This window comes from Paramisgurnus dabryanus, chromosome 10 (genome assembly GCF_030506205.2).
Source record: "Paramisgurnus dabryanus chromosome 10, PD_genome_1.1, whole genome shotgun sequence".
NCBI lineage: Eukaryota > Metazoa > Chordata > Actinopteri > Cypriniformes > Cobitidae > Paramisgurnus > Paramisgurnus dabryanus.
This window is the reverse complement of record NC_133346.1, coordinates 7903358-7929942: the sequence shown is the minus strand read 5'-3', so window position 1 is coordinate 7929942 and position 26585 is coordinate 7903358. Positions and strand designations below refer to the sequence as shown.

At 36.6% G+C, this 26585-nt stretch overlaps 3 protein-coding genes across 6 annotated transcripts; 1 reads left to right on the top strand and 2 right to left on the bottom strand.

The window, feature by feature from the left end:
* Positions 1-4259: 4259 nt before the first annotated feature.
* On the bottom strand, positions 4260-11868 carry katnal1 (katanin p60 subunit A-like 1). 2 transcript variants are annotated; one of them, XM_065260557.2, is made up of 12 exons: positions 11747-11813; positions 11413-11524; positions 10976-11240; positions 10598-10758; positions 10141-10303; positions 9139-9266; positions 8750-8855; positions 8178-8336; positions 7575-7701; positions 7365-7499; positions 5581-5707; positions 4260-5135 (listed from the first exon to the last, which is right to left on the bottom strand). In XM_065260557.2, the coding sequence occupies exons 3-12, from the start codon at positions 11135-11137 to the stop codon at positions 4937-4939; spliced, it is 1467 nt and encodes a 488-aa protein (XP_065116629.1). In that variant the 5' UTR covers positions 11138-11240; positions 11413-11524; positions 11747-11813; the 3' UTR covers positions 4260-4936. The 2 variants fall into 2 exon arrangements, with proteins under 2 accessions (XP_065116629.1, XP_065116628.1); XM_065260556.1 differs by lacking the exon at positions 11413-11524 and having other exon boundaries at positions 11747-11868.
* A 1165-nt stretch (positions 11869-13033) lies between these two features.
* Positions 13034-16324, bottom strand: hmgb1a (high mobility group box 1a). The gene is made up of 5 exons (XM_065260558.1): positions 16170-16324; positions 14329-14490; positions 14097-14242; positions 13829-14003; positions 13034-13742 (listed from the first exon to the last, which is right to left on the bottom strand). Exons 2-5 carry the CDS (start codon positions 14473-14475, stop codon positions 13605-13607), a joined length of 606 nt encoding a protein of 201 aa, XP_065116630.1. The 5' UTR covers positions 14476-14490; positions 16170-16324; the 3' UTR covers positions 13034-13604.
* Positions 16325-18262: 1938 nt separating this feature from the next.
* Positions 18263-25132, top strand: uspl1 (ubiquitin specific peptidase like 1). Of its 3 annotated transcripts, XM_065260560.2 has the most exons (9): positions 18263-18416; positions 19048-19190; positions 19462-19584; positions 19701-20520; positions 21629-21739; positions 21815-21944; positions 22876-23001; positions 23085-23245; positions 23411-25132. In XM_065260560.2, exons 2-9 carry the CDS (start codon positions 19071-19073, stop codon positions 24787-24789), a joined length of 2970 nt encoding a protein of 989 aa, XP_065116632.1. In that variant the 5' UTR covers positions 18263-18416; positions 19048-19070; the 3' UTR covers positions 24790-25132. The 3 variants fall into 3 exon arrangements, with proteins under 3 accessions (XP_065116632.1, XP_065116631.1, XP_065116633.1); XM_065260559.2 differs by having other exon boundaries at positions 18286-19190; XM_065260561.2 differs by lacking the exon at positions 19048-19190 and having other exon boundaries at positions 18294-18416.
* Positions 25133-26585: the final 1453 nt, after the last annotated feature.

The following is a 26585-nucleotide window of genomic DNA, read 5'->3' as shown; positions in this document are numbered from 1 at the left end:
CTTATAATATAATACAAGATAATACACTGTGTTTCTGTAGATTAACTGGTAGAGCATTGCATTAGCAGTGCAAAGGTCATGGGTTTGATTCCCAGTGAACACACATACTGATAAAATGCATACTTCGAATGCACCATAAATCACCATTTTAATATAATATAAGATAAAATACTGTGTTTCTGTAGATTAACTAGTGGAACATGGGTCATGGGTTCGATACCCAGTGAACAAACATACTAATGAAATGTATACTTTGAATGCACCTTAAATCACCCTATAATATAAGATATAATACTGTGTTTCTGTAGATCAACTGGTAGAGGGTTCCATTAGCAGCGCAAAGGTCATGGGTTCGATTCCCAGTGAACAAACATACTGATAAAATGTATACTTTGAGTGCAACATAAAAGTCACTTATAATAAAATACAAGATTATACACTGTTTCTGTAGATAAACTGGTAGAGCATTGCATTAGCAGTGCAAAGGTCATGGGTTCGATTCCCAGGGAGCATACATACAAATTAGATGTAAATTTTGAATGCATAGTAAGTTGCTTATAATATAAAATCCGAAAATACACTTTGTTTCTGTAGATCAACTGGTAAAGCATAGCATTAGCAGGGTAAAGGTCATGGGTTTGATTCCCAATGAACATACATACTGATAAAATGCATACTTCGAATGCACCATAAATTACCCTTTTAATAAAATATAAGATATAATACTGTGTCTCTGTGGATCAACTAGTGGAACATTGCATTAGCAGCGCAAAGGTCATGGGTTTGATTCCCAGTGAACACACATACTGATAAAATGCATACTTCGAATGCACCGTAAATTACCCTTTTAATATAATATATAATACTGTGTTTCTGTAGATCAACTAGTGGAACATGGGTCATGGGTTCGATTCCCAGTGAACAAACATACTAATGAAATGTATACTTTGAATGCAACATCAGTCACTTATAATATAATACAAGATAATACACTGTGTTTCTGTAGATAAACTGGTAGAGCATTGCATTAGCAGGGTAAAGGTCATGGGTTTGAATCCCAGTGAACAAACATACTAATGAAATGTATACTTTGAATGCACCGTAAATCACCCTATAATATAAGATATAATACTGTGTTTCTGTAGATCAACTGGTAGAGGGTTCCATTAGCAGCGCAAAGGTCATGGGTTTGATTCCCAGTGAACAAACATACTGATAAAATGTATACTTTAAGTGCAACATTAGTCACTTATAATACAAGATTATACACTGTTTCTGTAGATAAACTGGTAGAGCATTGCATTAGCAACACAAAGGTCATGGGTTTGAATCCCAGTAAACAAACATACTAATGAAATGTATACTTTGATTGCAACAGAAGTCACTTATGATATAATACTAGATAATACACTGTGTTTTTGTAGATCAACTGGTAGAGCATTGCATTAGCAGAGTAAAGCTCATGGGTTCGATTTCCATTAGCATACATACCAATGAGATGTACATTTTGAATGCACAGTAAGTCGCTTTTAATATAAGAAAATACACTGTGTTTCTGTAGATCAACTGTGTTGCATTGGCAGCGCAAAGGTCATGGGTTCGAACCCCATGAACACACATACTAATGAAATATATATTTTGAATGCACTGTAAATTGTTTATAAGATAATATAATACACTTTGTTTCTGTAGATTAAATGGTTCAGCATTGCATTAGCAGAGTAAAGGTGATGGGTTCGAATCCCAGTGAACACACATACTAATCAAATCTTAAATTTTAAATGCACCTTAAGTCGCTAATAATATAAGATAATACACTCTGTGTCTGTAGATCTACTGGAAAAACAATGGATTAGCAGAGTAAAGGTCATGGGAAAAACATTGGATTAGCAGAGTAAAGGTCATGGGTTCGACACCCAGTGAACACACATACTAATCAAATCTATATTTTAAATGCACTTTAAGTCGCTAATAATATAAGATTATACACTACGTGTCTGTAGATCTACTGAAAAAACATTGGATTAGCAGAGTAAAGGTCATGGGTTCGACACCCAGTGAACACACATACTAATCAAATCTATATTTTAAATGCACTTTAAGTCGCTAATAATATAAGATTATACACTACGTGTCTGTAGATCTACTGAAAAAACATTGGATTAGCAGAGTAAAGGTCATGGGAAAAACATTGGATTAGCAGAGTAAAGGTCATGGGTTCAACACCCAGTGAACACACATACTAATCAAATGTATATTTTAAATGCACCTTAAGTCGCTTATAATATAAGATAATACACTGTGTCTGTAGATCTACTGGAAAAACATTGGATTAGCAGAGTAAAGGTCATGGGTTCGATTCCCAGGGAACACACATACTGATGAAATGCACCTTAAGTCGCTTCAGATAAAAGCATCTCCCGAATGCATAAACGTAAATATATCCCGCACAAAAAGATAAAAGAGCCATAAGTACATTTGACATAATTAGCCTCCATTTTCATAAAAGCAAACACTGATTGAATATTATTACCCATGTGTGCTTTTTGTGATCGTCCTGTGAGGTTTCAAACAGGTTGTGTTAGGTATTTATTTCAGGAAATTCCATTCTCTCTAAGGCTTTGAGGGGGGTCACATGTGTAAAACAGGAAATCTGGTGACGAAGAGCAGCGACTAACAAAAGCATCGTCTCTTGGGAGATATTAGAATCTGTAACACAGCTGAGCTCTGAAACTGAGAGCTGAAGAACACAAAGGTTATAGTATCATATGTATCACAGTAGCGTTCTTAAAACTCCCCTCCCTTTAAATCGCACAGATTCATTTGACCGTTGAAGGTCAAATTGGTTTTTTATTCCAAAAGTAAAACTGACACAAAACATAAAGAAGATGAAGTTGAATTATGTAATAATGTACAAATCACACACTGAATTCACCCATTAACGTTTTTTTTATTTTGAATATATTATATATATAAAATCCATTAAAGCACCTACATCCGTTGGGAGCCAGATGCTGTGGAGAGATAATTGGTTAGAATCTATACTACTAAGTCTTTAAGTCTACCATTAACTGAAGGTTTTCTCTAGAATGCATCTAATGATTATGAACCAACAGGATGGGTAAAAATAGATGCATAAGACGCCCTATAGAACATCTGCCTTTAATCCAACACCCCACACACCAGCATGCAATATTGCAACCACCAGCCGTACAGTCTTCTTGTTTGATATGTTCAGCGGTTATTTTACATTTACGCATTTATCAGATGATTTTACCTAAAGCGGCTTGCATTTAATCTACATTTCTTTATCTGTATGTGCCTTAGGATTGAACCAATTACCTTTGCATTGCTAATTCAATCTACAAGAACAATATTTTTCATACAATGCATAAAATTACAAATGTATTTTAATAGTCATTGGAGCAGCTGGCCTGTAGTAGCTGTGTATAGTGACCACGCTACAGAAGTATTGACTAATCCCATGACTGCCGGCCTTCGTGTCAGCCGGTCCGACTGTTCTCCATGAGTCTGATTCATTCACACTCTCTTTGCATACACAATTGCCGTGCCATTGCCATCTGCGTCTGCACATGTTAGCTCAGTTTAATATATAGGCTACTGTAATCATAAGACTCTGTAAATTAATGCATGATTTAGCATAAAATTATATAATTTTTTCATGCCGAACACAAATTAAGATGTTCTGAAAAATATTTGCAACCAAGCATATCTGTTGCACCACTGACTTCCATAGTAGGAAAAAAAAGAATACTATGAAACTCAATGGTGCCCCACATTTTTTTTGTATATATCTTTATTTGTGTTCAGCAGAAAAAATAAATGTATACAAATTCGGAACTTGAGGGTGAGTAATTCAGAATAATAAAACATTTCTGGTTTGAATCCATTATCTGAATAAACAAGCAACCTAGTTAGACCAATTTGTGTTTTATGCACCTTTAGAGTGCACTTTCCTAGAGTTGCATCTCAGTGATGGCGAAAATAAATTTCAGACAAGCCTTGGGGCTGAATACATGTTGTCATGGTAAGTACAAGAACTTAAAACTAAAAAGCAACATCCACACACAGCCTACATTCACACTTGTAGTACACATCCCACGATAACACTCATCCCCTTCCCAAAAACTGAGTCACACCCTTCTGCCGCTATACAGGACAACAGAACACACTGTATTGATAACTATAATGTGTCTAAAGTGCTTACACAATAACAGGATATTCAATGAGACAAAATACAGGATTGGACTTGATTTTATCCATCAGAAATTGATGAAAAGTGAACGTTCAATTAGAGAATAGAACCAGATATGATTGCAAGCAATTCAAAGCATTACATTGAAAGCAAGAACTTGGTATAATGTGAAGTGATGAATTGAGCACATTAAGACTGGAAACATGTGAGCATAGCAAATGGGGATAACTTGTCAGGCTTCTGGCCAAGGGGCAACATTGAATCGGAAGAGAATAAATGTTAGTTTTATTATGAGTGTAAGTCTCGTAAAACAAATAAAACACATACAGTGCGAGTGTCTACACACTATAAAACATACAGCAACCGCAATAATGCATGTTACAAGAATCATTTTCACAACCTTCACAGATGTGAAACTTAAAACAACATGTTATTAGCAATCAGGTTATTTCCATCCATGTTAGCAGACTTAAAACTGAAACGCTACGAGTAACTAATAAAAGTGTCTCAGTGTCGTACCACAGACTGCACCGGCATCTGGTGCATTTTTGACAATAAATGATCCGGGCATAAACAAACACAGCAGGACATCACTTCCACAACAATGTTCAGTAGCATCTTCGCATAATAAAGTGTCTTAAGACATTGTGTCTTTTTCAAGTATTGCTCCATAGTGGACCGTACCCAAGGGAATTCATACTATCCTCTGCATGGTTTTCTTTATACCGACCCAAACTCAGACATCCAGGAGACGTATTTCTCCAGGTCAGCGGCTGAGACAGACTTTGATATCTTTTTGAGTGTCAGCTCAAAGTCCTCCATGGTGACTGGCATCTGGAGTTCATCTTTAGAAAGCGCCCGGATCTCCTCCGGGCTGAGACCTTGGATTCGTCTTCTCATGGCCATCATTGATGCATCTCTGAGACCACAACCACGGTTTATTCAGTCACATTTACACTACAAATCTAAATGTACAGCCTCATTTTATAGTTTATTATTATTAAGACCTAACATGACCTCAAAAGTGGTTAAACAATGATAGATGCTTTTGTATAAAATCAGTAATTGTACAGTTATTGTAAAAGTGTGCAGCCACCATTAAGTTCCTCTGAGTCTGACCATAGTCACCATATTTTATTCATCATCGACAATTGAAACCCAAGGCACACCACAGTACAATTCTATTGAACGCACTGTGCTTTAACCCCTCACAGCTTCATTTCCATTATATGTAAGATAGGACTGTGATTTTGTCACTTTGCACTGCGTTACGCTTTCAGTGAGGACAGAAAAATACTCTAAATCGGTCCAATTGTATATAGTTAGGACGAGATGTAAAGTCTAAATGAGAAAACATGCTGTACCTGCAGACGTTTGTGATGTCAGCTCCTGAATAACCCTCAATTTTTTCAGCGATGAGCGTCAGATCCACATCAGACGCCAAATCAACTTCTCTTAGGTTGATCTTTAAGAGTTCTGCCCGTCCTTCAGCTGTGGAGTTCAGGAACATTTAGACTCATTTTTACTCTCAAAACAACATGTAAACTATGTAATAGAATAAATGTGTAACAGCCGTATGTTGACTATATTTAATTTTATCAGCATTTGAAGAATGATCAATAAAAAACATGACAAGATTTAAAAAAATGTTAAATGCTTATAAAAGTGTTAAATAGTCCTTTTTCATCAGTGTTGTGGGTAACGCATTACAAGTAACGTGCATTACGTAATAATATTTTTTTCTGAAGTAACAAGTAAAGTAACGCATTACTTTATAAATGTACACATTAATATTTGAGTTACTTTTTTAAAAAAGTAATGCAAGTTACATTTCAGTTTAATTAACTAGATAAAAAAAATTACTGATTACAAAAAAGTTTGAGTCAGAAACAGAGATGGCAGGCGAGAGCTTGAAATTTTTCTGATAGAAATATGCATATTCTGAATGAAGAACTTCTCAGTCATAAAAAAAACAAGTTCTGAAAGAGATCAAACCTCAGCCAAGAATGAAAAAGTAACGCATAAGTAACTTAAAAGTAATGTAACTATTACTTTCCATGTAAAGTAACAAAGTAGCTCAATTAGTTACTTTTTGCGAGAGTAACTTAATATTGTAATGCATTACTTTTAAAAGTAACTTTCCCCAACACTGTTTTTCATCATAAATATTAGCACAATTCTGGGAATTTTGGAAACTTTTCATGAAAATTACATAGGGATACATGAGAATTGTGGCACGTGGTTGAAGATGAGTCAGATTTTTGTACGTGATACAGTTTGTATAAATTACCTTTAATCAAGTATCCAACTAGGAATATTTCCAGAATTCCTGTGCTTTGCAAGCCTACTTAATCTACTTGACTAAAATGTTTCCTAAGGTATGTTTAATGTTTGAAATTACTTTTGTAGACAAAATATAATAGTGTTAACATAATATCTTTCATTAGAAAATTAAACACTATTATTTTTTACATGGATGACAAAGCAGCCAACAGGAGCCCAGAATAGATGGAAAGTCCTTCAATGTGATTTCAAAATCATCTCAGAATAAGACCTCAAACAGCTGCTTGATAAAATGCCAAGAGTATCATTTTTCAAATGCTAGACAAAGGATGACTACACTGAAGATGATGAAATATAACATTGTTCTGATCTATTTTGGATGCATTTAGTCACAACATAATTTCTAGAGTTTATCCACATTTTATTGCAAGTAATCCTGTGAATAACTAATATGTAATGTATGTGACAAATAAACATATTGAACGGAAATAGCCTACTTCATAAATGTCATAGATTTGATGACTATTAATAAAAAAAGTATACAATAAACATTTGAATGGTGAGTAATTCCTTTCAAAATTTGAAGGTTTTTCCATTAGAAATATTAAATTTAGCCACATTTAAGTTGTAAAACAGCACTATAACTCTAACAAGAGAGTTTCATCAGACAATGAAACATCATGAGTGACTCATACAAAGACTAACTGAATAGACCGAATTAGTCAGGCTAGTCGATTTATGAGTGGGTGACATGAGTGATGAAATCAGAGAAGCCGTGACTGCCTTGAAAATGTTTTTCTGATGTTTGTGTGTACGTGTGTGTGTGTGCATGTGTGTGGGTGTGTTTGTGTTTGTGTTAGATTACCAGTGGGTAGTGGAATGTAAATTCTCTTCTCTAGTCGTCTTCTCAGAGCCTCATCGATATCCCAAGGGAAGTTAGTGGCAGCAAGGACCATTACCATCTTGGAAGGATCGTCGTTCTCTAGAGCGCCCCCTACACCTGTTGCCAAGACACCATGTGGTGTTACAATGAGTCTGTGAGATGAAATATATAACAACAGCCAACTAAACTCACCATCCATTTGAATCAGTAATTCTGACTTTACTCTGCGACTGGCTTCATGTTCGTCTGATGTGCCACGCCTGCCACAGATAGAGTCGATCTCATCAATAAAAATTGTCGTGGGGGCATAAAAACGTGCCTGTTGAGGACAAGAATAAAATAAGAATAATTTGACTACAAATTACATAAATACCAAGCCAGATGAAAATCATTTATATGTATAGCCTATTATAAAACACATAGGGGCGGTTTCCCGGACAGGGTTTAGATTAATCCAGGACTAGCCCTAGTTATATTAGGACAAACATACCTAACAAAAAAAAATACTGGTGTGCATCTTGACACAAAAAAATGTGTCAGTCAAAGTTGTTTTTAAATTAAGGCAGTTCAAACATGCATTTTAGTCTGGGACTAGCATAAGCCCTGTCCAGGAAACCGCCCCATAGTTATGCCTTTAAAGGAAATTCTGTTATCATTTACTTATTTTTTGGGTGAACTATCCCTTTAAATTCTGATTCTTTATGAACTGCGTGCATGTATGTTTTGTACCATGTCAGATTATTCATACAAGCTTTTATACGTATTATGTTTTTGTTTCGTCAGAAAACCACTCACCATTTCAAAGAGAAGCCGTACAAGTTTCTCTGATTCTCCTCTGTATTTGGAGGTGAGGGTAGAGGATGACACATTAAAAAAAGTTGTGCCACATTCGGTAGCAACCGCTTTAGCCAACATGGTCTTCCCTGTGCCCGGAGGGCCCACCATCAGCACCCCCTGAAATTTAAAGACGACAACAACAACACATATTGGTATCGTCTTTGCATGGGCACACGCTACGAGCCAGTGCACGAAAACACAGATACAGCTATTGCTTTGTGGAAAAACACATAAATTGAGCAGATGGCATGTGAAAAACAAACTGAACTAAAAATATTTCACCAGTATCTAATCTGTGGTGAGTTCTAATGAGAGTTTTGTGTTTGAGTATATGCCATCTGCCCTGTATAATAATGAATTAGTATAACAGCGCCCACTAGTGGACCAAAATATGATCACAAGAATTTGATAAGCTTACACCTAATGACACCTAATAAATATTGGCATTAACCCATAACATAATACTTCAGATTATGTATCCTTATGTATGTGGGATGTCAAACTCCGACATAGAGTTCAAACATATTAACCTTCCATGGGCGACGGATCCCTTTGAAAAAGTCTGGCATCCACATTGGCAGGACCACTGCCTCTCTTAGTAGCTTCTTGGCATCTTCTAGATCTGCTATGTCATCCCTGCAGGCACAGTAACACACGACAGCTTGCCTGAATCACGGTCCAAACTGCCTTTTGACTGGCAGCTGTCGCTGACTCAACACATTACTTATTTGTCTCTGTTAAAGTATGAAAACTAAACTACTACATTCCTAAATAAACAACTAAGGCTTAGGCCCAGACAAAATCTGTTATCATTTGCACACATATTGACTGAAATCTTCAGACTTTTGAATGTCAGTTATATGTTAATCTATCACTCCTCATAATATGGCACATAAAGGTACATCATGTCTCTAAATACCAGTGGATATTGGGATTTCGGGACACAATATCTCTTTCCAAGGCATCCACCAGGTCGCTGTCATAGCCTGTGCCATCAAACTTCCTCTGTTCTCCTTCACCAAGACCTTCCTGGGCATTTTTCTTACTCTGTAACACATCAATAATAAGTATTTGATAAAAGGCCACAGGGTATTTTGTTAGCATTTTATGGACATTTAAAATACACCTGCAATATGTAACTTTTTTTATTATTAAAAGTAAAGCTATTAAGCAAGTACATAAAAAATAAGCAAAAATGTTTTAAATGGCCTCTCTGCCTCTAGGTGATTCCCAAAGATAAACATATTATATTGACTTTTAATTTAAGCTGTCAAGTACAATTTCCCTGAAAATATCAGTATGACGTGATTTGAGTTTAACCCACATAAGAATAAGTACGTAAAGTAACCTGCAATTAAATATAAAAATTTTTAATAAAAATGGTGACACAAAGGCAAAAGTTATGGGTTGCAGGGTACATTTCACAAGACTTTTTTAAGATATAAAATAAATCTTTGGTGTTCCCAGAGTACTTATGAAAAAGTTTAAGCTCAAAATACCATATAGATCATTTATTATATATAGCATGTTAAAAATGACATTTTGGGGTGTGTCCTTTAAAATGCAAATGAGCTAATCTCTGCACTAAATGGCAGTGCCATGGTTAGACAGTTGCAGATTAAGGGGCGGCATTATTATAACCAGATCCCCTTCTGACATCACAAGGGGAGCCAAATTTAAATGACCCATTTTTTCACTGCTTGCAGATAGTGGTTGACCAAAACTAAGTTACTGGGTGGTTCTTTTTTCATATTTTCTGGTTGATAGAAGCGCTGGGGACCCAATTACAGCACATAAACATGGTAAAAGCCAGATTTTCATGATATGTCCCCTTTCACTTATATTTTCATTAAAACATAAATTGTCTGGGTTTCAATATAATTTTGTAATACAACTTTTAAACTACACTAAACCAACTAACCTTTTCATCTTTAACTCTATTTCCACGGCCATCGCGGGTGATTGGTCTTTCAGCTTTGACATTTGGCTGTCCCCTCCCCACAGGTCCACGATGCTGCATGGCAGGCGAGTCTTTCTTCTGAGGCTTTGATACAATGATTGGTTTCTTGACCTGAGCAGGTCCTCTGCAAACATATAGAAATGTTTGTATGTAATTAGTGTATAAAAAAAATCACATGACAGCACATGCAAACAACTTTTGCATTGAAGAGAACCCACTATATTTTTATTACATACATGTCTTTCACAGTTATGCTTCATGGATTCAATTCAAATGGTTGGTGTATGCATGCTATTTATATTTTGAAATAAGTGCATGAGTATACACCATAGTGACAGTATTATGACAAGTAATGTCTGCCACGCTCTGCAGCTCCCAGAACTCCACTGGGCTTTCGGTAATCAGCTGTCTATTCTACCTGTGCTCCGCCGGGGTTGGGGGAGGCCAGACATCACGGTCCCTTGGGCCCTCTTCAGGCTGAGGATTCGGGAAATCAACTGGTTTATCCGTCTTGAAACTCTCCAGGGTATTTACAATGCTCTTTACCTGCTCATATTCCTCTGCCAGCTCCTGTCGAACCTGGATATAGAGAAGAGACAGCTACATTGAAGTAAAAAAAATCTCCATAGAGGTGACTGATTATATTAATTCTGACACAAACAATACTCTTGGGGTATAAATAAGAAAGTGTTATATATTGTATTCTATACATAATAGTATGTGTACTATAAGCAAATGGATTGCATAAATAGGAACATATCAGCTGTATTCATGCTACAATAAATATCTGCCTTACTTGTTGCCATTTGGCTTTCTGGGCAGGATCTCTTAGCGACTGGCAGTGCTTATGGATCTGTTGTATAACACCTTGGTAGTAAACCATGGATGAGTCGTAGTTTCCGAGCAATGCATATTCTCTTCCTTTCTTAGCATTGTCACAGATCTCAGTAAGATTCATGATGAGAACAGAGTTGCTTCAGCACTTCAATGCAATGCAGTTTACAAGTTGATCAATGATCGGTGATGTTTGTTTGTTTGGGACTGACTGAAGGCCATGAGTCCTAAACAAAACAGAGATAGAGATAAGAAAACAGAGAATGAATCAATAATTGATGATGACAGTAGAAAAACCACGTTGTGGATTTACTGATAACAGTCACGGGATTTTAATATAGGGCAAAGCTGCTATTACGGAATTAAAAGCTATTAAAAGTAAAACACAATCTAACAAACCAGAATCAGTTATTCCATATGATCATATTTGTCACATCGCGCTTGTATCTTCAGTACACAAACGTCACTTTTTACATCTTCACCTGGGATTTGTAGTTTTCCTCTCGTTGGCCTTCAAATACATTTGATTAGTGTACGCCACAACACAGAACTACATTACCCATAATGCAACAGCGCAAAATGGAAAGAATTAGGCCAGCGATAACAAAAAGGATTTGCAGGAAATACATATATAAACCGCAGGTTTTACTTCATAACCCATTCTGGGAACATGCGATGTGAAAATCATTTATATTTTAATGCATAGATTTCAATCGAATTAATTTATTCTTACCTTTATTCGAAACAGTTTTGCATTCGGCTGGAGCGCAGTCCGTTAGCCCTCTGATGTTGCCATAGCTGCGGACAGACGCTGAATGAAAGATGAACGCGTGCATGTGCTGTGGGCGGTGCCGGTGCCTGAATAATGACGACTAGTGTGATAAACATGTATGGGACGACAAATTCCTATACCTTATTATGTCATACACCATATTACACGTTATAACATATTTTAATATGCACGTTGTTACTGTCTTAATTATCGATTATAATTTGACAATATTACAAAATAAATGTGTGGAGGCTGGGGATAGCTGTCACCTGCGAAGTTAATGTATAAATTAAGGATTTTTTATATTTATGTCAGGTTGCTGCAAGTTTGAAGTCACCTGTGTTTCACACAAGTTACAATTTCACACGATTTATCAATAACAATATATCTTTTGCTAAACAAATTTATTTTAAGTATGTTGCAATTTGCATTTGATACAGCTGTGTTTGTTAGGGTCAAATATAAATAAACACCGGCTGTTTCTCTACAGAGTTTGTGTATAATGTGGTATTCATTTCCTATTTGCACCATCCGGAATATAATCGTTACGGCCATAAAAACGTTCAGTGGTCAGTTTTGTAACATGCATAATTTCTTAAAAAATTAAACAATCATAAAATAAGCGTATTAAAAGTCCTGAGTTGTTGAGTGAACATGACCACACATGAAAGTAGCATTAACTTACCACACGATGGCGCGGTTTACCGTTGTAATATGCAGTTTAGTCAGAAAAACAGCAGGCGGTTCGGATTAATCGAGCTTTTCATCTGGCGATACATTCGTGTTCATTTTAAGCCCCTTTGTTTTGTCACGAAACATGTACAGGTTTAAAGATGCTTTTACTGACGTACTGTATCATACATTCAAAACTCCTCTACTGCTCTTCTACAACCTGAAAGAAACACTGTGATGGGCCCTATTAAAAGCATTTAAATATAAAGCCCCATACAGTCTTAAAAATGAAGGCTTTTAAAAGTGCTCTTTGCAGTGATGTCATAAAAACAGATCAAGGTTCCTAAAAGAACCATTTTTAGTCTTTAAGAACATTTTCCACTACAAGAACTATGGTACTATAAATATTAAAGGTTCTTTATGGAACCACATAGTTAAAATGGTCCTCGATCATTAATTACTTTAAACTTATTTTAAATAATCAACTAATACAAGGAACTCTTTAAATACTTTCTAGTAAGGCCTTTCCACAAATGGTTGGTGAGTTTATATTTAAAAAATAATATTCAAACAAACTTATTTAAAAAAAAGTTTATTGATGTCAGAAGCAAACAAGAATGTCAACAAAACAATTACATTTTTTATCATTTCTGCAATTACAGTGGTATTGAAAATACAGTAAAATAACTTTGATACGGCAATTTACTAATGATGATAATATTTGATCTGGAAAAGAGTCAACAAAAAAGTACATTAAGATATGAACTACAGCCTCACATGAAACTAGGTTGTGTGCTGTGCACTTCTAAAACTCCACTGAACCCCAAAACAATTTTACAACCCTTTTTTGATTTGAACTGCACCGGGCAAGGATAGTGGTGTCAAAACCATCTAAAGGAAAATGTAACTACGAACAAAATTAAGGGCTGGGGCATTTGGACAAACACAAATGACACTTCTGTAGTGTTAACTATACAATAAAGAAAAAAAGAAACTGTACAGCTTAAAAACATATCATATACACAGCCTTATTTTTTTTTTCTTTTCAAATGTTTTATTTTATTTACCCATTTTATGGCCTTAGTAAAGTGTACAGGAGGGGTTAAATGCTTTATAGACAACAAGCTAAGCTCTAAGCGTTATTTATCTACTCGTCATCTTCATCGTCGTCCTCATCTTCCTCCTCGTCTTCCTCATCATCGTCGTCATCGTCATCATCAGCCTTGGCAGGGGCTTTGGCTGTGCTGACTCCCACTTTGCCCTTAGAGCGATAGGCAGCAACGTCCTTAAATGATTCAAAAAACATATGTCAATAATGAAACTTTGATTCAATTGTTAACTGGAAAATTGGGGTCCGTTAGAGTCTCTTACCTTCTCATACTTCTCCTTCAGCTTGGCTGCCTTCTTCTCATATGGGTGCTTATCCTCAGATGCCGTTTTGTTCCACAACTCCCCAAGTTTTTTGGCCACATCTCCGATGGACAGACCTGGGGTCTCTTCCTTTACCTTGGGTCGGAACTCCGCGCAGAAAATGAAGAAGGCAGACCTTAAGTAGAAAATAGACAAAAATTGATCATGGATATTCTTGGATGCTAAATGATTCATTACAAACAAACAAACAAACAAGCAAAGTTCTTACGGGGGTCTCTTGGGAGCATTGGGGTCCTTGAACCTCTTCTTCTTCTCGCCTTTGGGTGGAATGTAGTTCTTCATCTCCCTCTCGTAACGTGCCTTGTCGAGTTTGGCCATATCTTCAAACTTCCCTTTTTCCTTGGGAGACATAGTCTGAGGAAGGAAAAATATCAATTGTTTTAGGTTGGATTTAATACAGTGTGTATTAAGCGAATAAAAAAAATAAATGCGGAACTAACCTTCCATCTCTCAGAGCACTTTTTGGAAAACTCTGAGAAGTTGACCGTGGCCTCGGGATGCTTCTTCTTATGTTCCTCTCTGCAGGTCTGGACAAAGTATGCATAAGAGGACATTTTGCCCCTTGGCTTTGTTGGATCCTTTCCCATCTTCGCTTAGATATCCTTAAAAAATAAAAAATAAAGGAAAATTTCTGAATTATTTTATTATTCTTATATGCAAACTGTAATTTGAGTTTGTAGCTCAAACCTCTCCAAAACGACATCAAATAAACTGTAACAGCTAGAAATTGTTTTTTCTTTAAAATCAGCGCTACGTATTTAATTGTCATTTTATTTAATGTAATTTTTCGGAGGCGCACATTAAGTTTTCTTTCAAGACGAATTTGTCATTTTTTTGACGAAACGTGAAAAAATAGATCCCTTTCAACATTGCTGTTTTGACAAAAAAAACTTTCATTTGTACTTTTAAAACGTATAAAAGTTATTATAAATACTCAAACTTTTCGAGGTAATGTTTATTTTTTAAAGTTAAAAAGGGTTAAAAACAATAAAAATAACCATGTCGAATAAAGTTCTTTTATATGCCAAAGTGCGCGTAATATCGCAAAACACGCGAAAAATTCTTATTTATCAAGTTCACTTTCACTATGTTCCCCGTTGAAAACAGCCTATTTCACTGTATGTACCGTTCAAATAGCAATGGCGCACAATCCCGTCTCGCTAAAGGAAAGGAGGTCAACAACGACGGCAATATTTCTTCTTCCATTTTGTGCGAAAGCCTTCTTCATGAAAGAAAGTCCCCCTAAAATGTCTCCACCCGCCTTCCTGCTCGCTTTTGGACACGACAAACAAACGGAACGGGTCGGTTTTCCTGACCGAAAATTGTTTCCTTCGCAAAAAGCCTAGTGCATTCGCCCGGTGTATAGTAATACATTGGGTCTGTGCTGTGTAGAGTTTGCAGTGGGCTCGCAATGGCCGCTTGTCTTCATGCACTAACACTGAGAATATGGCTCCTTCTCTTTGTGTCAGCGCTCAGCCATTACACTGCTTTGCAATAGGGGGGAGCAGCGCGACCGCATTACCTACCTCACTTTAACTCTCATTTTAACATCCTTCCCACGCACGGAAAAATATGAAAATACCCGCGTTGCAACGACGAAAGATGACATTTTTATTTTCCGCCACGAAAAAGCAGCATTTTGAGTCCGACGGGGTAGAAAACACGATCTAAAAAAGTTGAAGCGAACTGCGCCTGCCTATGCTCTGTGGCTTTGCCTTGTTTCCTATGCGAGTACAGTCAGCCATTACAGTAAAGCGCAGCTCCTGAGGTAATTTTTATCCGTCCGTATCTTTGTCATTTTAATTTTACCAAACCTAAAAATGCATACGCATGTAAATGGCGTTTTACATTAATTTTTTTGCTGGTCTGTTTTTTTTCACCCGTATCATTTTTCAGTTTTCTCCTGACAGACATCCCTTGTAAAGCGCTGCAATGGCTTCTCGCTGGCACTATCACCGTCCACAGACCTTGTTTGTACGCAATTCTGTCACCTAGTTGTCCGCTTAACGTTAAACAGCGCATTTTGAATAGTATGAATAAATTTTATTTTGCGCATTTTCGGCCATTTAAGCCCTCGAATAAAATCGACACATTTGTCTGAGAATTTTAAGGCGTATACCAAGCTAAATGAAATTAAAAAGGTTATTTTCATTCTGAGGGGATAATACCCGCGTTTTAAACGTTTTCTAAAAACATCCCTCATTATCGAAAATGCTATTTTATAACACAAATTTATATTTCTTACGGTTTTCTGGCCTTTTCTTGTCATTTTTGTACTTACCTCACACTTTGAAATGTCTACAGGCTGACACTTTCCGCTGTCTTGTCTGGATAGTGAATGTACTGCAATGGCTGTATGTGGATGTAATAGCTCTACGCAGTAGTCTGCTCTCTCAGCCCTCTAGCATTACTCTCAATAGGGCTTCCATTCGATTGGCTGCCGCCACGCCGAACATTTACGCGATTGGCTGAACCCTTTTCATTGTCCTAATAACAGCACACCAGCGATTGGTTGCCCTTTGTGAAACGTCATGAGTGTTTTAAATGGCGGGTTAATACAAAATCCTGAGCGAGTGTGTGTATTTCTTGTCTAGGCTTAAAGCAAAGGCTGTGTATACTGTGTTGGCTGTAGTAGTACTGTGTTCTATGTGCTCCATGCGAAGTGCTGCATGAATGAGTGGGTCAGTGTGAAGTGTCAGTGCTTGTATGGAGTGAAGTGCTCAACGAAAGAGTGGTCGTTTCGGCGGACGCTCCGCTAAGATCAAACACTGTGTAATTGTCAAAGTCACGTTTTAACGAAAATTATGCAAAAATTAAGTACATTTATTTTAATGCATTAATCGACACAATTTATTTTGAGCATCAAAGGCTAAACAATTACATAGTTTTAAGTTGATACAGTGTGACACAACGTCATGGGATGGGGTACAATTCTGCATTGGTCCTTGATTTGAATATTTAGAAGACCTCCAAGACGACTGTAATTGATCAGATTTACAGTCTAAAAATTGCCAAAATCGCATTGCCAAACTCAAAGAATACTCCAACTATTTATATAATAAGTTAATTTAATAATTTGGTGAAACATTTAGATGTAATGATTGTGCTGGATTCCAATAAAATTAAAGTGATAGAAATCTCTAGACTGATAACTGTTTTATGTCGTTTTTAATATGATATATATTTTATCTATCTATCTATCTATCTATCTATCTATCTATCTATCTATCTATCTATCTATCTATCTATCTATCTATCTATCTATCTATCTATCTATCTATCTATCTATCTATCTATCTATCTATCTCTTTTGCGAAGTGTTCCAGTAGCAAATCTGGTAAGAGCGCGCGCTCGCAACACCGCGTTCGTGGGTTCGAAACCGTGAATATATCTAAGCTGGCACGATCTGTACCTTAAATGCTATGTAAATTGGCTTGTCTTATGTGAAAGTGTACATCAGTCGCAGGAGGAAAAGCTGCCATGGTATTTGCATAGATATTCTGATGCTCATTGTTGGGGTAACATATGCATTTATATCTGGGCCATAATTTAGGAACCAAATTAATTTCATACCATAAGCACACAGGGGAACTGACGCCTATGTATGTTAATGACTACCCCTTGGAAAAAATATGCAAATGCATACTGTGAGGAATGGGGGACCGCAGATTAACCGCCAAGGGAGCCTGGTGGAAAACTGATGCCCATATAGCCTATCTGTTGTTTCACAGGGACCAGCTGTAGCGCACTACGACTCCATACAGGCGCTTCGCCGCTTAAGCACATGGCCATTGACGCGCAGGCATATGCTGTGTGAACACACAGGCGGTTTACAGATACTATGGCATTATTGGTTCGTGGTTAGGGGCGTTTTATACAGCCATGTTTATTATTAGGTCTAGGGTAAATATATTTATTACATACAATCTTTTTTTGTTTGTTTCATTAGTCGCGTTTGCTTAAATATCATACATATACCAAACCAGTTTATATGAAATAACGAGAATAATGTACTAAAGTTTGAAAAAGACATTTAGGTGTATAACACTCCGTGCTACTAGATCAATCAAATATCACAGAGACGATCTAATGGCGCTTGCTTTGATTAACGCAATTTGGTGGGTATCCATTTGAAATAATTTTACCGCGTAAATTAAAGTACTCAAAATTTGCATTAGCATTTTCTTTGTTTAACACAATTCTAGCTGTTAGTTATAATTCGTTGTTTATAGTCTTGACTTCTTTGCATGTTGTTTTATTCAATCCGTGCTGCTGCGTAATTTGATTCCATGTTTGCAATTGTTTACAGTTGCCGCGGTCCACCACTTAATCCAGACGATGGCGCTCTCGTGTCGCACAAGAATTTTTGTAAAAACTTTATTTAAGCTTCCATTAAAACCGGAAGTGGTACGTTGAGCGTACGATCGGTAGCATGCACATGGAAATGTCTCTAACCGGCGTTCTCGAACTACCAAATGCTTCTATGAAATCAAGTCTGGATCTTCTCTACATTCGAGCTGTCTTTGAGGTATGTGTTGGTTTATGAACCTCGCCTGGATATTAGGTTGTGAATGCAATCAAGTGAAAAGGTTTGTTCGATCTGCTCATTACTATGTCAAGCTAGCGTTCGCGCATGGTAGAACTCAACAAAGAAACAATAAATATTTATAGACTGCTTTATTTATGCATTTAAATTTGATGTTTTAATGCATCATATGGCGTTTTGGAGCATTATGACAGATCCTATCGATCTATATAGTTAATTACTACACTTTTACTATATTGAAACCATGGTAATTTTCTTAAGGGTTCTCCCAACATTCCATTAAGAATTTAATCTAATGTATAAAACTGCATTCTGCATCTAAGGTAACCTAAAGCTCTAACAATTAATTGCAATCCCTTATAAAAATTAACCAACAGGCTTACGCTTACTACAATAATCAAAGTTTAACCGTGATATTTAGTAAAATTATGGCAATGCAATTGGTTATCAACCTTTCAAAAACCCATTTAGTGTAGTAGACCCAAATGTTATAATTGTAAGTCACAGCAATGTTACTGTTTTCACATGGAAACTCAATTGTGTGATGGTCAAGTTAGTTATTCCTGATGATGCTGACTTATGGAGTCTCAGAGTTTATTCTCTCTCACTGCAGCGCGTGAGCCAGGTGACACGATTATGTCGGGTTTTTGGCAACAGGACTCATCAGAGAACGGAAACCTCAGTGGCATGAAAATGAACGGCGAGGACACTGGTATAGGAGGTCCAACCCCAGCAGTGGTGGGGTATTTGGGAAAAGTCAGTTGTACTCAGTTCTCTTCCCCCTGTCACTTGTGCAAAGCTCGCTGACTGCCACCAAATTCATCTCTATTGGAGATTGTATGGAAAACTAGTTGAAATTTGACCCCACGTCCCAAACAAAAAACAAGAGAAACACGGAAATCTGTAAAAGGCGAAAGAAAATAAAAATAAAATACACTTCTTGTAATTGTGCATCCATATGCATTTGCTTTATGTGAGGACTATGGTGTTTTATTGGGTTATAACACATTTTCTTTGTTTTGTGTAGTGTGACGACAAAAATGCCTCACCTGGAAATTGTCCTTGGTGCTTGGCAAAGGGTCAGACAAATGCCCTACGGCATTACTCCATCAACTTGGAGGAGACCATTTTGCTCTGTACAAGTCCAGCGGTAAGCATGTTCATCATAAAGTTATTTTTTGACATCTTGATCTATTTTCTGAAAATTGGAACTCTTTTGATCTAGATCTGTTTTTTACATCTATGATTTGGTTTCCTTTCTTGCAGTGCCTTTATCCCCTGGTTAGCAGACCTCTGGAAGATGTCCGTGCTAGTTTGTCTAAAGATGGAGAGGGATGCAAAAGGAAAGCCTCGGTCTTGTCTGTTGTCGAAGACTTGTCCTCCCCTTCAAAGCGCTTAAAAGATGAGAACCTGGACACATTGTCTGCTATCGAAGACTTGTCCTCTCCTTCAAAGCGCTTAAAAGATGAGAACCTGGACACTTTGTCTGCTGTCGAAAACTTGTCCTCTCCTTCAAAGTGCTTAAAAGATGAGAACCTGGACACTTTGTCTGCTGTCGAAGACTTGTCCTCCCCTTCAAAGCGCTTAAAAGATGAGAACCTGGACACATTATTGTCTGCTGATCCTGAGTCACATGATCTCAATAGTTGCACTCTTTCGAATCACACTGAAATGTTGACCGGCGACCAGTTGATGCTTGAAAACAGCATTGTATCTGTTAATGGCACTGAGAAAGAAAATCCCGAAGATGAACCTAATGTGGATCTACATTTGGGTGGCGAGAAGGATGGTGGTGTATCTAGTACTCAAGACGAGATTGAGGAGGTGATGGAATTAGATGTTTCTGAATTGGATGAAGCTGTGGAAACATCAGAAGAGTTGGTTCCTTTGCATCTTCCTCTCTTCTGGAAAAATGAAAATAACCTGTGTTGGTTGGATACGTTATTGGCAATGCTTGTAAACAGCAGGACGATCAGAGAAGCTCTGTGTCGTGATGTAAAGCGAACAGACTCTATAATCAGGAAATTTTATTCAACGTACGATAAGACGTGTGCCTACGTAGAAGCCAAAGAACAGCAGTGGGATGGTAAGTGAATGTAAAATTTGTTTAAGGGATTAATGAGAATTTGTTTTCTGTAGGACCAGTTATTAACATTTTTTTGGCACTTTTTATATAAAGTGTCAAGAGTTTGTGTTTCCATTTCCCTTAAAATTGTGCAAAGATGTCAATCTAGCAAAAGCTCCCATTTATCGGGAAAACGTTTTTACTCTCGGCCGGGTAAGATGGCTATTTCAGGCAATTTAAGAAAGGAATAAATTGCAAAAGTGAAATAGAAACTTGCTTTTACGGGTCACTTCACATGAAAATTATTTAAATATGGTGGGCTATATTTTGAAAATATTGCTAAAGTTTTGTGCAAATCTCTAATGGAAACCAGGCTTCAGACTGATGTGTGGTGTTATCCATTAAACAGCTTTCCTTACAAGACGTGTACCAAAAAATAACTTTTGATATATGAATTTGTAATTTGCAGTTGTTTTGTGGTAATCATGATTAAATTGCATGCATGAATTTTAGGGCTGCATATCGATTAATCGCGTTTGCAGAATAAAAGTTTTTGTTTACATCATATGTGTGTGTGCTGTTTATAGTAATTATGTATATATAAATACACAGGGATGTGATGGAAAACACGCATGTATTGTTTTAAGAAAAATATATTTAAAATTATAGATTAAATATTTATATATATTATATTAATATAAAAATGTATATACACAGGTAAATATCTATGTGTGTGTGTGTATTTATTTATACATAATTATTATACACAGTACACCCACATATATGTAAACAAAAACTTTTATTTTGCAAATGATTAGTCGCAATTAATCTTTATGCAGCCCTAATTGTGTTATTACAGCACATAGTACACACATTCATTTTGTTAGGTACTAGGGATGGGACGGTATGAAAATTTATATCATGATTATAGTGACCAAAGTTATCACGGTTATCAATATTATCATGGTCTTGTTAAAATTGTTTGGTTTAGTTCACCCAAAGCTCACTTAGCTTCCATATTTTTTTCTACTATGGAAGTGAATGGGGCTCATGATAGGTTTGGTTACAAACATTGCACAAATCAGAACATTAATTTTTGTGTAAACTATCCCTTTAAATCTTTAAACAGACAAGGTAACCAGAGTCCCTGCAAGTATCCTGAATGAAGCGGAGCGACGGCTTTCTGCTCTTCGAATGTCTCTCTTCAAACTCCTTCAGCCTACACTCAGATGTGAAATTGGTAAGAGATTTTGGCCACAAAAAATTAAGTTTTTCTAATGAAATTTTTGTAATAATTGGTCTTTCTGTCCCACAGGTCAGGAGGAAACGCCTGTTTTTGCTCTCCCTCTTCTTCTGCGGTCAGATAAATGGGCTCAGGATCTTTTCCAGCACACCGTCAGCTGGGAATTTAAATGCAAAGGCTGTGGCCATTCTCTCAATGACAGGTACTTAAAAGATTCTTCTTTTTTTACTTGCTCATCTCATGTGCCCAGATAAGGCTTTGGTTGACCACATATAACCACATGTAGAGATTTTACAGTGTTAACTTCTAGTCAAGCGGCTCTATTAGTCTGTGATTTGGAAAATGCTAACCTTAGCCTGATGGCATTAAAGGGAAACCACACTTTTTTTTAAAGTAGGCTTATTTTTCCTAAACATAGCTTAGCACAATCTATTAAATCTGATTAGACCATTAGGATCGCACTTAAAATTAACCAAAGAGTTTCAATATTTTTTCTATTTAAAAGTTAACTCTTCTGTAGTTACATTGTGTACTAAGACCAACGGAAAATTAAAAGTTTTGATTTCTAGGCCGAAATGGCTAGGAACTATACTCTCATACTGGCGTAACAATCAAGGACTTTTGCTGCCGTACCATGGCTGCAGCAGGCGTAGTGATATTACGCAGTCCCCGAAAATAGTCCCCTGGTATAAAAAGTAACCCTTTAAAGGCATACGATCCCACCTTCCCATTACTACAGTTTTTCTGCCATTGTCGCTGTTGTCTGCACAGCGTACATGAATATGCAGATGATGTATGATGTCTGCGTGAACAGGCTGCGCAGTGGTATGCAAACACACGCTGACTGGCAGAATGAATGAAATGACAGAGCGAACATTTTATGGTTCCACGCCTTCCACAGATGATATATATTTATATAAAAAAAAATACATTTAGATCACTTAACATAGTGATTGCTCTCAGAATATGATGACACTTTAACCATCATAATAACAAAAAAGGTTTTGTACAACAATTTATGGTATCCACGGACTTCCATATTATTTGTTTTTCCTACTTCTTATAAACATGATATGTGAAAAAATATAGATTTATGTACATGCATGTAACGCAACCCTTCTTTTGTCCTAAAGTGTTGAGAAGACTCTTACGACATTAACTCAGATTCTCTCTCACTGGCACCCGCTGAACGCAACCCACCATGCTCAGTGCAGTAACTGTAAACGTAAAAACCAGAGGAGGAAAATGGTGCTTGAGAAGTAAGATTTTTATTTTTATTTTTTTTTATTTTATTTTAAAAGTCTGCATTTTACCAAGTTACTAATACTCACATTTCTTGCAGGTTGTCCTCCGTGTTTGCTCTTCACTTCGTGGAGGGTCTGCCAAGAAAAGACCTCTCCAAATATTCATTTGAGTTCCAGGGCTTACACTACAGTGTTAGCACTGTTATCCAATACAATAAACTCCTCAAGCATTTTGTCACTTGGATCCGCCAGAGTAACGGTGAGCCTCAGTTTTTTACTCATGCATGCATGTTTGGTTGGTTATCCTTGTACAATGAAAACTATTTTGCTTTCAATGCATTGCTTGTCTTTTTAAATGAAAGCATGTTTTATATGCATTAATGAACCACTATGAAGTTTAAACATAGCTTTTTCTTTCTCAAAGGAACATGGTTGGAACTTGATGACTTGAAATACCCTCGCAGCTACACCCACAGAAGGTTTATGGTCCCTGCCAAAGAAATTCACATTGTTTTCTGGGAGGTGGAGTCGGAAAATAAAGATGTTTCAGAGATCTGTCCACCAACACCTACATCAGTCACGAACACTAACAACAAACAGCAGCATAAACTGTCGCATACTGCAGCCGATGACTCCCTAAATTCGGTGACTGTAAGTGAGGACACCGACCATAATGCTGCCAGCACCCTAGATGCATCTATAGGCAGCACCACCACATTACTGGACCCCTTTAAGGGACTTTCAGAGACAGATGTTGTGACTCTCACTTTGGTTGAGGAGAATTCATTAACAGAAGCAACAAAGTTAAAGAGTCCATCCATTGTATCCGCATCTAGTTCTGATTCTCCAAGCTCCAAGAAGCCCCAGAGATGCAGTTCTGGTCCAAAGGAACCTAATTTGGTAACGCAACAAATACCTCAACCCTCAGCGAAGTCCTCAGTAACTTTAGAAACACAAACCCTTTCACCCCTACCTTCAATTAATAAAAATCAAGGCGGACTTCAACACCTTTCATTACTTCAGCGGCATCCTTCTTTCCAGTCAACTCCAGTAAGACCTCCTGCTCCTGTCCCGAAACCAAAACCCAAACCCATTCTGAAGTGTGAAACCAATGAAGCTCAGCCAGCAAAGCCAGCTGACATGTATGGCGGTTTCTTAACCAAGAAGATACCTGCTGTGCCTAATCCAGGTGGAGCTGGGAACAATCCTTCCTTAGTACCTCAACAGAAACCAGTCGGGTTTCAAGGAAGCGGTAAGGTATCCGAGGTCCTCAAATTAGCCGGTAAGAAAACTCCAAGCATTACGGCCGATAACCAGCCCATGAGCACTACGGAAGCCCTCAGGCTGCAGCTCATGAAAAAGCTCAAGGCAAAGAAAAAGAAACTCGCCAAGCTAAACCAACTTCTGGGAGTTGCAGGAGAATCTGCACCCACACCGGACAGCACAGCCTTGTCTTCGCCATACTCCGTTACTTCTAGTACCGTGGCCTACGACAATCCAGAGTATGACCAGTTCTTTGCCGAGCTGTTGACGCCTGCGACGACCGCGAGCAACCTCTCGCCTGATAGCTCGGGTCTATTGGATAGCTTAAGCAACCAGAACGGAGAGGCAACCAATGGAGGTTTACATGCAAGTTCTACTATTGCACCTGTGGTGCAAGAACAAAGTCTCCGTTACCCCTCCTCTACTAATGATTCTGCAGTAAATGACTTTATGAATGCAATCGAAGACTTTATACCATCGAAAATGGAGCAGACTGCAGTTGAAAACACAGATTTTAATGCATTAGAATTATTTTTCTGATTTGGGCCTTGAGTTTTTATGCCAAGTTATTCCTAAGTATTCTTCTTTTGCAGTTTTGTTAGGAAGACCTGTGCATGATCAGTTCATTGAATCATATTTTGAATCATTTTGTCTGATTCACTTTAAAGATAGAACAATACATTAAATGAAGATCAAAATAATGCAGAATGTAAAGTTTTGTACAGTAGTGTACAGATTTTTTTGTCTTGGATGTTTTTTATGGTTATCACAATATTTAAAAAGTTTGTATTAAATGGTCTCCAAAACAGAATTTTGTTGTTATTAACTTTTTATGTGAGTCTTGCATGTAATTTCGTAGGGATAGTTTACTCCAAAATAAATATGTTGTCACTGTTGTTTTTAAGCTGTATGAGTTTCTTTTTTCTGTTGAACACAAAATAAGACATTTTTATAAAAGATGCAGTTGATGGGTACCCACTGACTTCTATAGTATTTGTTTTTCCTACTATGCAAGTCAGTGCTTACCATCATTTATCAAAATATTTATAGACCCAAAGAAACTTGTACAGGTTTAGAATGACATGAGGGTGAGTAAATTATGACCAAATTTTATTTTGTTGGTGAATTATGCCTTCAATGTGGCTTTTTCACAACCTTCACATGAAATGTAAAGGCCTCTGACTCAGATGTTTAGGTATTTTAGTCAAACCTCTACTTATTTTAGTTTTTACTAAAATGAAGAAATGAATCAGTGCATTTTGTTTACAATTGACTGTGTACAAAAATTTCAGTAAAAATACCTCTAGGCACTGCATGAACTTTGAAAGCATTTTCTAAATTATTAACATTTATACCATAGATTGAGCTGAATTTCATATTTTAAGTAATAGTTGCCAAGTTCAAATCACAATTTGACAAACATAAATACCCCTGGTACAAATACTAGAAATGTTAAAGAGGTCATATTGAGATTTTTCACGTTATGTAAAATAAGTCTTTGGTGTCCCCAGAGTACATATGAAAAGTTTAAGCACGCTCAAAATACCCCACAGATGTTAAAATTGCCACTTTGTAGGTCCTAGAAAAAATGTGCCGATTTTGGGTGTTTCCTTTAAAAAAGTGACAAAAACGGTTTGGCAAGATGAGAATCTTTAAAAGCATACAACAGGTTTATTTCAATGCACATAGTGTATTTATGTTGATTTTATGCTATAAAAATTACACTTGCATCATTTTTATGAAAGTTAAGACTGAAAGGACCTGAAAATGTCAAATGGTGTAACCACCAATTGTGCCAAAAAATGAGAAATATTAAATATTTTATCCGCCTTGATGGCATGTAAGCGTAAACATAAAAAATAATTTAAAAATATTTCATTAATTATTTCTAATTAAATGTAAATTTTAATGCATTTTTGTAATATTTGTCCTGACATATGCTGTAAAATGTTGTTTTATAAATAATCTTTGTCAAATTATGTAAAATAAAATATGTAAAAAAAATCATATAACACTAAACTAGATGATAATATTATATTATAAAAAAATGTTTTTTTTTTCAATAATATATTTATATTTTCATAAAAAATATACTAGTTCCGCCAATTGACACAAACTGGTAACACCACATTGACATTTTTGCAATTATCCCCCAAATATTCTTTCAAAATGAAATAAAACCAGACTACATCTGGACTAGGTTTAGACTTGGTCCTCAAAAAAGAAAATTTATGCAAGTAATCTGCAAATTTATTTTGAAATTTTAACCCTTTTACATTTAATTGAACCAAACGAAAATAATTAAAGGTGTAGCGGAAGATTTTCTCAAATTTTAG